General features: G+C 36.9%; 2 protein-coding genes across 2 annotated transcripts in view; one reads left to right on the top strand and one right to left on the bottom strand.

Annotated features, from left to right (window-relative positions):
* LOC125779129 (uncharacterized) overlaps positions 1-13,114 on the bottom strand; it is a 530,169-nt gene that overhangs the window by 207,564 nt on the left and 309,491 nt on the right. The gene's annotated exons all lie outside the window — the stretch shown is intronic.
* LOC125779158 (homeobox protein 2-like) lies at positions 5,138-6,083 on the top strand. Its single transcript, XM_049459799.1, has one exon. The coding sequence runs from the start codon at positions 5,138-5,140 to the stop codon at positions 6,047-6,049; it is 912 nt and encodes a 303-aa protein (XP_049315756.1). The 3' UTR covers positions 6,050-6,083.

Raw genomic sequence — 13,114 nt, 5'->3', positions numbered from 1 at the left:
TATTAATAATTGAAGCTCATTGTAATTATTAGTGTAGCCGTTTAAATTCCATTGTAATATTGGAATCATAAGATCTATGTAGGAAGAAAAGAAAAAGGGAAACAAAAGAGAGCTAGAATTTCAACTCGTACGAGCAGTCAGTTGAAGCTGAGTGTCACCAATTGAGTACTAGTTCAAAAGAGAGTAAAAGCTAAGCGTATTTATTCAGAGTCAATTTCTATTTGTTCAGTATGTTCAGTAGAGTATTGATTATCGTTGGAAATGCTTGTTGTTGGAAAGAAATTTTCGTGATTAGGTGGATTAGATTGCACAGTAGTGTTGGTAGTAGTATTTTTGAAGTCAGTATATTTATTAAGAGAGTTTAAGGAGTTGTTTAAGTTAGAAATGAAAGAGGCTGTTGTTGGACTGAAAAGTTTTGGGATTTAACAGAGAGTCTTGTTGGGTACAGTTGTCGTTGATATTTTTAGCTGAATGTGAGACGTTGTTGTAGTCTGAACTGATCGATGTAGGCTTGTTGATGGAAATATGCTTATTGTTGGCGTTTGATGAGTGATTTTTGCTAGTTAAAGATTTTAATGATGAGTTGGGTGCAGAGGTGACCTCTGCGTTTTGTTTTGATGTAGTAGCCAAGTCATTGTCGGCGGTTCTATGAGTATTTTTAGATTTTGTGGAATTGTTGATGGCTGAAATTTTTGTTGGTGTGGTGGTTACAGAGGATACCTCTTTTGTAGGTTGAAGCACATGTGCAAAGCTAGCAGTGAGGGAAGGGAGGGAAGTATTTTCTCTATACTTTTTGAGGGCTTCGTGCATACTGCACTTTTCTAGTGTCTTTATTTTTAAAATTTCTTTGGTTTGCATATACTTTGGACACGTATAGTCAGAAGAACGGTGCTCGCCAGAACAATTCGCACACATAACTCGGATGCAGTCATTATCGTGTGGAGAAGGAAAATTGCAAATTTCGCATGTTGGGGAGCTTTTACAATGTTTTTGCATATGACCCAGAGGTCATCCTCCATGCGATGTTTATTTTGTTTGGAAGGGAATAACTGTTGAATGATATTAGCATAACACCAGTAGGCTTTATAACACCTTCAACTTTGCGAGTGAACTTATAAACCGCGGAAACTTCGTAAGAACTCAGTCCTTCTATTATTTCGCTTTCAGACACATCGTTTAAGAACGGTGCATAAATGGTGCCTTTGTTACAATTAAGATGTTGATGATAGCTAGCGCTAACAGCGCCAATGTTGAAAAGACATTTCGTTTTTATAAACTTTTCTGCTACTTGCTTATTTTTCACTAGCAGTAAGAGGCTGCCTTCGCGTAATTCACTAATTTTGTTTATATCTTTGCTCACGGTAAATAAGGCATTGTAAACACAAAAACAAGAAACCTTCGAAAGCGGTGTAGTATTCTCATCGGATTTAATCACTATATACTTTGGGTCATCACTTTTTATTGGCGGTAAGTCAGGAAAAGCATCTTGCAGTTTTTGATACGATTTTTTGCGTTTTGGTTGGGGACCTTGGGCCAACGCAGCAAACCTGTTGTCCCCGAACTGGAAGCCCACCGGGGGCATAGTGGAAAAATTATAATACACTTATATAAGTATTGGATTATATTTCTCACTTAAAATAAGTATTAATCGCGTTACTTAAGTAAGCAGACCGGTGTGCAAAAAAAAAAAAACACCAAAAGAGAGCTATATGAATAGCTGTAAACTCAGAGAAAGACGCTAACTCAACTGCTCAGTACGAGGTTTAGTCGGTGACTGCACAAAAAATTATTAGTGTGTTTCAACACATTTAACATGGGGGGACACGACAATAGCAGAATTGAGCATTTTCAGTGTTAAATGAGAAAAGTTATGCTATTTCCGATGTTAAGGAATGTACGCTTACAGATTCGCATATTTACAATGCGCAAACGACTCTGCATATAATTTACTTACATAAGTATGTATTTATGTATATTTTCCATATATTTTATTTCAAAGCACACAAGCATGCACGTACAAGTTCAACTATTTCATGACGAATTCATCTTTGGAAATATTTAGTAAAGTCATGCGTGCATTATTACCTAAATATTTAAATAATGTGGGTTTAATAAGTTATAGACATATTTACAATCATATTTATTTGCTGGGCATTATATGCTTGATGACATATGTATTAAAAGACCAGCGGTCGCGCATATTCACGTACATATGTATGTAACTATGTGTGCATGTAAGCAAATATGACAGGCCATACGTATAATGTTTGTAAATGTGTTTACACACAACTTTGTTTGTAAATGTGTACACTTATTTCTTCATGCGAAGTCTCCGTTGTCACAGGCAACCAATGGCTGAAGCTCACGTTATGTCGAAGAGTGAAGTGCTGAATAGAATGCTGGCGACAGACGACAAACGACATCTGTCAAATATTAAAATACACACGTTCTTATCTTCTTCTTCTTTACTGGCGTAGACACCGCTTACGCGATTATATCCGAGTCAACAACAGCGCGCCAGTCGTTTCTTCTCTTCGCTACGTGGCGCCAATTGGATATTCCAAGCGAAGCCAGGTCCTTCTCCACTTGGTCCTTCCAACGGAGTGGAGGTCTTCCTCTTCCTCTGTTTACCCCGGCGGGTACAGCGTCGAATACTTTCAGAGCTGAAGTGTTTTCGTCCATCCGGACAACATGACCTAGCCAGCGTAGCCGCTGTCTTTTAATTCGCTGAACTAAGTCAATGTCGTCGTATATCTCGTACAGCTCATCGTTCCATCGAATGCGATATTCGCCGTGGCCAACGCGCAAAGGACCATAAATCTTTCGCAGAACTTTTCACTCGAAAACTCGCAACGTCGACTCATCAGATGTTGTCATCGTCCAAGCCTCTGCACCATATAGCAGGACGGGTATTATGAGTGACTTATAGAGTTTGGTTTTTGTTCGTCGAGAGAGGACTTTGCTTCTCAATTGCCTACTCAGTCCGAAGTAGCACCTGTTGGCAAGAGTTATCCTGCGTTGGATTTCTAAGCTGACATTGTTGGTGGTGTTTACGCTGGTTCCAAGATAGACGAAATTATCTACAACTTCAAAGTTATCGCACGATAGGGAGTCGCCTTGTCTGAAACCTCGTTTGGTATGGAACGGCTCGGAGAGGTCCTTCCCGATTCTGACGGAGCTTTTCGTGTTGCTCAACGTCAGTTTACACAGCCGTATTAGTTTTGCGGGGATACCAAATTCAGACATTGCGGCATAAAGGCAGCTCCTTTTCGTACTGTCGAAAGCAGCTTTGAAATCGACGAATAGGTGATGTGTGTCGATTCTCCTTTCACGGGTCTTTTCCAAGATTTGGCGCATGGTGAATATCTGGTCAGTTGTTGATTTACCAGGTCTAAAGCCACACTGATAAGGTCCAATCAGTTTGTTAACGGTGGGTTTTAATCTTTCACACAATACGCTCGATAGAACCTTATACGCGATATTAAGGAGGCTAATCCCACGGTAGTTGGCGCAGATTGTGGGGTCTCCTTTTTTATGGATTGGGCATAGCACACTTAAATTCCAATCGTTGGGCATGCTTTCATCCGACCATATTTTGCAAAGAAGCTGATGCATGCTTCTTGTCAGTTCTTCGCCGCCGTGTTTGAATAGCTCGGCCGGCAATCCGTCGGCCCCTGCCGCTTTGTTGTTCTTCAGGCGAGCAACTGCTATTCGAACTTCTTCATGACCGGGTAATGGAACGTCTGCTCCATCGTCATCGATTGGGGAATCGGGTTCGCCTTCTCCTGGTGTTGTGTGTTCTCTGCCATTCAGCAGTCTGCAGAAGTGTTTCCTCCATAATCTAAGTATGCTCTGGGCATCGGTGGCTAGATCACCTTTGGGGGTTCTACAGGAGTATGCTCCGGTCTTGAAACCTTCTGTAAGCCGCCGCATTTTTTCATAGAATTTTCGAGCATTACCCCTGTCGGCCAGCTTATCAAGCTGTTCATACTCACGCATTTCGGCCTCTTTCTTCTTCTGTCTGCAAATGCGTCTCGCTTCCCTCTTCAACTCTCGGTATCTATCCCATCCCGCACGTATTGTGGTCGATCGTAACGTTGCGAGGTAGGCAGCCTGTTTTCTCTCCGCTGCGACACGGCACTCCTCGTCGTACCAGCTGTTCTTTTGCACTTTCCGAAAACCAATGGTTTCGGTTGCAGCTGTACGTAAGGAGTTTGAAATGCCGTCCCACAGTTCCCTTATACCGAGTTGTTGACGAGTGCTCTCAGAGAGCAGGAGAGCAAGCCGAGTAGAAAATTTTTCGGCTGTCTGTTGTGATTGCAGCTTATCGACGTCGAACCTTCCTTGTGTTTGTTGGCGTGCGTTTTTTGCTGCACAGAGGCGGGTGCGAATCTTAGCTGCAACAAGATAGTGGTCCGAATCGATGTTGGGACCTCGGAGCGCACGAGTTACGTCCACTTCCCATTCCAATGAGTCGTTCAACTCGCTTCCAATAAAATGGGGCAAATGACAAACAAACAGTTTCAGTTGTTTACACAATGAAACTGCAGACCGATCAAATTTATTGATTTCCGAACTTACATGTTCAATTGTTTGCTTGCACAGCAACATTGTAACCTAATTGATTTTGCTTTGTATACAACAACCAAAATTCATTGCAATAGTAATTCGATACTTCCGTTTTTGTTTATATTAATAATTTTGGTGCAACGATCGATTTCGTTGACTTAATTGATTTCACAAACAAATGAATGAGTTCAACTGACGTTCTGCTGAGTCTGCATTTGAAAATTTAAGAACCATATAAATATAAGTAGTTTTTAAAGAATGTAGCTAGTTCTTAAGAACCAACCAAAACGAAAAGTTCTACAATAAAGAATTTTTAATAAAAACCGTTCGGACTTATTTACAAAAGTGGCGCAGTCGGAAATCCTCGCAAGTAATCATAAGATTACCACGGTATTAATCTAAAGATTAATAATAAAAATAACAATTCGAACAATATTAATCTAAAGATTAATAATAATAAAAATAATAATAATAATTTGAAAAGTATTAATCTAAAGATTAATAATAAAAGTTACGTCGGTGATTAACCAGTTTTAAGTGAACCAAGTGAAGAAAAAAAAGAAGGACCATGGCAACCGAATCAAACCAACCCACTCACTTAACGGGTTCGGAGTTAATAAAAGAAGCGTCGAGAATAAAAGAGTTTACGGGCAAGGACTACGACTTATCATCCTTTATAAGGGAGGTAGAACTGATTCTCCCCCTTTTCAACAACAACATAGCTATGCAACGATTTATATTTGAGAGGTATGTAAAAAATAAAATCCAGGGACCAGCCCTAGCAGCAATAAGGACATTAGGACAGGAAGCCACATGGCCAGAGATCAAGGAGGAACCAATAAAAAACTTCGGCATCAAAGAAACCTATCACAACCTATATCATCAAGCGGTCAACCTGAGGAATTATAATGTAAGCAATTATTTTTATAATCTTAGAAATATTTTAGACAAATTAAATACTAAATACGAACAAGATAATAATAAACCTCCAGAATTTAATCCTTCAATAAATGAGTCGCTAATTCTAAAAACATTTTTAAATGGTATTGAGCCAAATCTAGCAAGTATTATATATAGTAGAAACATAACGTGTCTTAGAAGTGGATATTATTTGTTAGAAGAAACAGGTATGGTAAAAAGATACGACGGTAGACCGAATTTACAGAACAGATTTATACCAAACAATAGACAACAGTCACAATACTTACCACAACATAGAGTTCCCCAAAACAATAACTTACAAACATCCACGAATAATAACAACAGTAATAACCCATATAATAACTCTGGACAGTTACGTCAGAATAATAATAGTCCAAATAATAATTCAGGGTTATTTCGTCAACAATTTCAAAATTCGCAACGAACTAGGCAAAGCCAAAATAATAAAGTAACACAAATGGAAGTAGACCACATTGAAACTAATGATGGTGAAGAGGTAAATTTTCAATATCAGGCCGAGAATATAGTTTACCGATAATCACAATAACAATAAACAACATAAAAATTAGGTGTTTACTTGACACGGGATCCACCACTTCTTTACTCAATAAAAATCTTTTACCACAATATCAACGCAAACGACTTATACAACCATTAACTTTTAACACTATTAACGGAATTTTTAGTATTAATGAGGAAATCATAACTCCTCTGCCAATCGAATTTAATGAAAAAAATTTTATGTGTTGGAAATTGACTACTTTTAGGAATAAAAAGTTTGATGCTATAATAGGTCAAAATATTTTAAAGCCACTCTCAGCAATTATTAATCTACATGAGGAGCACGTCGAAATAAATAACATTAAAACTAAATTCATTGAAAGTTGTCCATTTCAATATAACGAAATACAAACGTTCAATATTTCACCACCCAATGAAGAAGTGTTAGAAAAATTAATGAGGGAAGATATGAATACAGAGGAAAAATCCTTGTTAAAAAAACTGATAAACCAAAACTCAGATTTATTTTTTGAAGAGGGGCATTCACTAACCCATACTCATGAAATACAACATGAGATAGTAACCACAACAGACAGACCAATATATTCTAAAATATATAGATATCCCCAAATACATGAAGACGAAATTAATAGGCAAATGAAGGATATGCTGAGCCAGGGTATCATTAGAGAAAGTTCATCTCCATACAATTCTCCTTTATGGATTGTTCCAAAAAAAATGGACAATTCTGGAAAGAAAAAATGGAGGATTGTAATTGATTACAGAGCCCTAAATGAAATAAGTGTCAGTGACAAATTCCCAATACCAAACATAGAAAATATGTTGGAAAAATTGGGCCGTGCACAATACTTTACAACAATTGATCTTGCAAAGGGTTTTCATCAAATTCTCATTAAAGAAGAAGACAGAAAAAAAACAGCTTTTTCCACACCCCTAGGACACTATGAATTTGTCCGAATGCCTTTTGGACTCAAAAACGCCCCTTCCACATTTCAGAGGCTCATGAATTCTGTATTAAGAGACTACATAAACAAAACGTGTGTTGTTTATTTAGACGACATCCTAATATTTAGTAGTACAATACAAGAACATGAACAAAATATCCAGAAAATTTTCAATGCGCTACGAAAACATAATTTAAAAATTCAAATCGACAAATGTAATTTCTTTGCTAAATCCACAGAATATTTAGGACATATTCTAACCACTGATGGGATTAAGCCCAACCCAAACAAAATAGCAGTAATCCAAAATATAAAGTTACCCGAAACCTCTAAACAAATTAAGTCCTTTCTTGGTGTCACCGGATACTACAGGAAATTCATAAAAGACTATGCGAAAATTGCACATGGAATGACAAAGTATTTAAAAAAGGATGTTAAGTTAAGAAAAAACGACCCACAATATATAGATGCTTTCTATAAGTTAAAACGACTTCTAATTGACACACCAATTCTTCGTTACCCCGATTTTAAGAAAAAATTTAAATTGTGTACAGATGCAAGTGAAGTTGCAATTGGCGCAGTTTTAACGCAAGAAAATCATCCAATATGCTATGCCAGTAGAACACTAAATGAACATGAAAAAAAATATTCCACCACAGAAAAAGAGCTTTTGGCTATCGTATGGGGCATTAATTATTTCAGACCATATGTATATGGCAGAAATTTTGACCTTATGACTGACCATCAGCCACTTAAATGGTTGCAAACAAAATATAAAGGGAAAGATATAAACCCCAGATTGCAACGCTGGCTGCTTAAACTAGGTGAATATGATATTAACATTGGCTATATCAAAGGAAAAGAAAATACATTAGCTGATTTTCTTAGTCGATTAAACGCCGATACCGGAGAAATTTTAGCAATAGAATTTGAAAATCCAGAAATCATTGGCACAAGAGAAAACGAATTAGACAATATGAGTACATGTGCAACTATACATTCTCAACAAGAAGAAAATAATGACCACTTTGTTATATTATACACAGTTGTCAACCGTTTTCATACACAAATTATCTTAACAGAAAGTAAAACCAGAGAAATTGAAATAATTGGAAATAAACGAAAAATATATATAAGTTTGGACGACATAAAAAGTGGATTTATGAGCGATATTTTTAGAAGATTTATTAAAACGGGAAAAGTAGGCATATACTCAGGTATCTCGGACAGCGATTATAATATTGTTCAATTAAAACTAATAGAAATGTTCAGTAATACCATAAAATTTTACAGATGCACATATCATGCGAAAGACATGAGAAATGAAGAAGAAACATTTAGATATATTAAAAAATATCACAAAGAAGAGACAGGGCATGGTGGGATTAATGAAAATTATCAAGGACTAAAAAATTTAATTTACTATAAAAATCTAAAACAACTTATCCAAAAATACATTAATAACTGCGATGTTTGTTGTAGAGCCAAATACGATAGACGACCTATTAAACCAAAATATTTTTTAACAGAAACCGCTTCAGATACAAATGAAATAATCCATATGGACACTTATGTCATAAAAAAGCACAGTTTCTTGACATTCATAGATAAATTTTCTAAATTAGCTACTGCAATTTATTTAGAAGACAGAACCAGCATAACTATAATAGAAAAAATTCGTTTATATTTTTCCTTAAAACCAAAGCCAAAACGCATAATTGCTGATAATGAATTTAACTCAACTAATGTAAAGGATTTCCTTAGAAGAGAAGAAATAGAAATTCATTTTACAAAACCTAATTCTCACACTGGCAATGCTGACATCGAAAGATTTCATAATACTTTAGGCGAAAGGTTTAGAATAATAGAAATAGAAACGCCGGAATTGTCAGTTCAGGAAAAAGTATATAAATGCACCGAATGGTATAACAAATCCATACATTCAACCACAGGGAAAAAGCCAATAGATATTGCAAACGGTAATTATGATAAAAATGAAATATTTGAACGACTTAAAACAGTAAAAGAAAAACAAATCGAAAAGCTTAACACTAGAAGAGAAAATTATCAACACACCCACAGGGAGGGATATGTAAAAAACTATAAAGCTGTTAGACATAAACAGGAACCCAGATACAAAAAAATGGCAATCGACAACATTCACACAACTAATATTAAAAGAACTACCAAATTTTCAGGTAAAATCAATACTGACGATTACAACACTAATGACATTTCTGTTACTGAGCAACGCAACACTAATGATGGAAAACGTTGATGGTACAAACGGTTTTACTGAAATTTCTCTTGAAGACGCAAAGATAACAGTCAATTACAGCACAATACTACATATTATCAACCCGTTAGAAATTATTAAAGTTACTGAAACTCTCGAACATAATATTGAACAAATTACAGATAACGAAGAAAAACATTTTTTGGTACAAGAATTAAATAAGGTTAAATCGAAATTAATAACTATTAATCCACATAGACAACGAAGAGGATTAATTAATATCGTAGGATCAGGTATGAAATGGCTTTATGGTACAATGGACGATAGCGACAGAAAAGAAATAGAACAACACCTTCAAACAATAGACGAGAATAATCATGCACTAATAGAAAATTCAAACCAAAATATAGAAATAAATAACGTATTTAATATAACAATTGCAAAACTTAAAGAAGCTATAAATGAGGACAGAAAAAAATTTACAAGAAAATTTAATGAAATCGCTGCAAGTGATCAACAACTAGAAAGAAAAATAATGTATCTTGATACCTTGTTAAAAATTAAAATTTTATTAGACAATGTTGAACATATACAAAACAATCTTATGTCTGCAAAAATGAATGTACTAAATAACAATATACTAACTGGAGAAGAAATAGTTCGTTATAATATAGATTTATATAAAATACAAAATATTAAAGTTAGCACAGCTCAATATAAAAATAATGAAATAATTTTTGTTATACAAATACCAAATGAAATCATTAAAGTAAAAAGATCGTTATTTATACCAATACCAAATTACCAACATGAAGAACTTTTATTTAAAACCCAAGAAGTTATAAAAATTAATGGAGCTATGTATGATTATAACAATGAATCTTTATTAAAAAATTTAAAACTATCACAATTATGTATATTCACAAAAACTTGTTTAAGAATCAAAAATTATAAGTTAGAAACTAAGGAAATACGACCAGGCTTGCTAATTTTGAAAAACCATGTCAACTCAGTAGTTAATAATACATGTAATGAAAAACAATTAACATTAAAAGGTAATGCTTTAATCACGTTCAATAATTGTAAAATAGAAATAAATGGAATAATCTTTTACAACTATAATAATGAATTCCATGAAAGTTTCACAATGCCTGGCACTTTCTTCATTAATAATACAAAAACTCAGTTAACGTTTGATGAACTCATTGCAAACCAAATTAAAAATATAGAAAAAATTGAAGAACTTAGATTTCATAAAAAAATTAATTACACTTCTAGCGGACTTGCTTTAGCTTGCAGTATCATAACTTTTATAACAATACTCACATTTCTTTATTATTACAAAAAAGGTAAAAATAACAAAACAGAATTTATTATAAAAACTCAGGAGAGTTTTCAGTCAAATGGGGGAGGAGTTACGTCCACTTCCCATTCCAATGAGTCGTTCAACTCGCTTCCAATAAAATGGGGCAAATGACAAACAAACAGTTTCAGTTGTTTACACAATGAAACTGCAGACCGATCAAATTTATTGATTTCCGAACTTACATGTTCAATTGTTTGCTTGCACAGCAACATTGTAACCTAATTGATTTTGCTTTGTATACAACAACCAAAATTCATTGCAATAGTAATTCGATACTTCCGTTTTTGTTTATATTAATAATTTTGGTGCAACGATCGATTTCGTTGACTTAATTGATTTCACAAACAAATGAATGAGTTCAACTGACGTTCTGCTGAGTCTGCATTTGAAAATTTAAGAACCATATAAATATAAGTAGTTTTTAAAGAATGTAGCTAGTTCTTAAGAACCAACCAAAACGAAAAGTTCTACAATAAAGAATTTTTAATAAAAACCGTTCGGACTTATTTACAAAAGTCACGCACATCTAAAACACTGGAGACGTGTCTTCCGTCTATCACAACATGATCGATCTGGTTGGTGGTTTTTCGATCCGGAGACAGCCAGGTAGCTTGATGTATCTTCTTATGCTGGAATCTAGTACTAGAGATAACCATATTTCGGGCCCCGGCGAAGTCGATCAGCCTCAACCCATTTGGGGATGTTTCCTCGTGGAGGCTGAATTTACCGACCGTAGTGCCAAATATACCTTCTTTGCCCACCCTGGCGTTGAAGTCGCCAAGCACGATTTTGACATCGTGGCGGGGGCATCTCTCATAAGTGCGCTCCAAGCACTCATGAAAGGTATCTTTGGTCACATCGTCCTTCTCTTCCGTCGGGGCGTGGGCGCAAATCAGCGATATGGTGAAGAACCTCGCTTTGATGCGGATTGTGGCTAGACGTTCATTCACCGGAGTGAATGATAGTACTCGGCGACAGAGTCTCTCTCCCACCACGAATCCCACACCAAACTTGCGCTCCTTTATATGGCCACTGTAGTAAATGCCACAAGGACCTACTTGTCTTTGTCCTTGTCCCGTCCATCGCATTTCTTGGACGGCGGTGATGTCAGCCTTTATTTTCACGAGGACATCAACCAGCTGGGCAGCGGCACCTTCCCAATTAAGGGACCGGACATTCCAGGTGCATGCCCTCAATTCGTGGTCCTTATTTCGTTTTCCATGGTCGTCATCAAAAGGGGGGTCTCTCATCCGAGGCTGGTTGTTGCTATTCGCTGGGGTTGTTTTTTTACGTGGCGTTACCCAGTGCACAACCCTATGTAGGGGATATTTCGCCTTCTCACTTTAGCTCGCCTTCAAACGGATGTTCTTAGGCTACCCAGAGGATACTTGGTCAAAGACCGGAAGTCGTGAGCTGCTTCAGTCATATGTAAAAGAATCGTTTCTGGCCACTCCCAAGTGAATGGCGATCAGAGAACTTTCCTCACTTGCGTGAACTTCTACACATGACTCCATCCTCCGCACATGACTCCATCCACACGTTCTTATGGACACTTTTATTTTAACAGCTGCACGACTACACGACTGCATGCCGACGGTTGACCTAACTTCAATGTTCTCCTATATTTGCCAACGACAGTAGGACGACAGCATGCATCAGCTTCTTTGCAAAATATGGTCAGACGAAAGTATGCCCAACGATTGGAATTTAAGTGTGCTATGCCCAATCCATAAAAAAGGAGACCCCAAAATCTGCGCCAACTACCGTGGGATTAGCCTTCACAACATCGCATATAAGATTCTGTCGAGCGTATTCTGCGAAAGATTAAAGCCTTGATTGGACCTTATCAGTGTGGCTTTAGACCTGGAAAATCAACCACCGACCAGATATTCACCATGCGCGAAATTTTGGAAAAGACCCGTGAAAGGAGAATCGACACGCACCACCAAACGTCGATTTCAAAGCTGCTTTCGACAGCACGAAAAGGAGCTGCCTTTATGCCGCGATGTCTGAATTTTGTATCCCCGCAAAACTAGCACGGCTGTGTATACTGACGTTGAGCAATACAAAAGCTCCGTCAGGATCGGGAAGGACCTCTCCGAGCCGTTCGATACCAAACGAGGTTTCAAACAAGGCGACTCCCTATCGTGCGACTTCTTCAATCTGCTGTTGGAGAAAATAGTTCGAGCTGCAGAACTTAATCGAGCAGGTACAATCTTTTATAAGAGTGTACAGCTGCTAGCGTATGCCGATGATATTGATATCATCGGTCTCAACACCCGCGCCGTTAGTTCTGCTTTCTCCAGACTGAACATGGAAGCAAGGCAAATGGGTCTGGCAGTGAACGAGGGCAAGACGAAATATCTCCTGTCATCAAACAAACAGTCGTCGCATTCGCGACTTGGCTCTCACGTCACTGTTGACAGTCATAAATTTTAAGTTGTAGATAATTTCGTCTATTTAGGAACCAGCATTAACACCTCCAACAATTTCAGCCTGGAAATCCAACGCAGTATTACTCTTGCCAACAGGTGC

The sequence above is a fragment of the Bactrocera dorsalis genome, chromosome 6, assembly GCF_023373825.1.
Source record: "Bactrocera dorsalis isolate Fly_Bdor chromosome 6, ASM2337382v1, whole genome shotgun sequence".
NCBI lineage: Eukaryota > Metazoa > Arthropoda > Insecta > Diptera > Tephritidae > Bactrocera > Bactrocera dorsalis.
The sequence above is the reverse complement of the archived record's forward strand: the minus strand, read 5'-3'. Positions and strand labels throughout refer to the sequence as shown.

What these genes read in the sequence shown, in the direction of transcription:
- LOC125779158 (XM_049459799.1), top strand. Translation starts at nt 5,138, where the DNA reads ATGGCAACCGAATCAAACCAACCCACTCACTTAACGGGTTCGGAGTTA.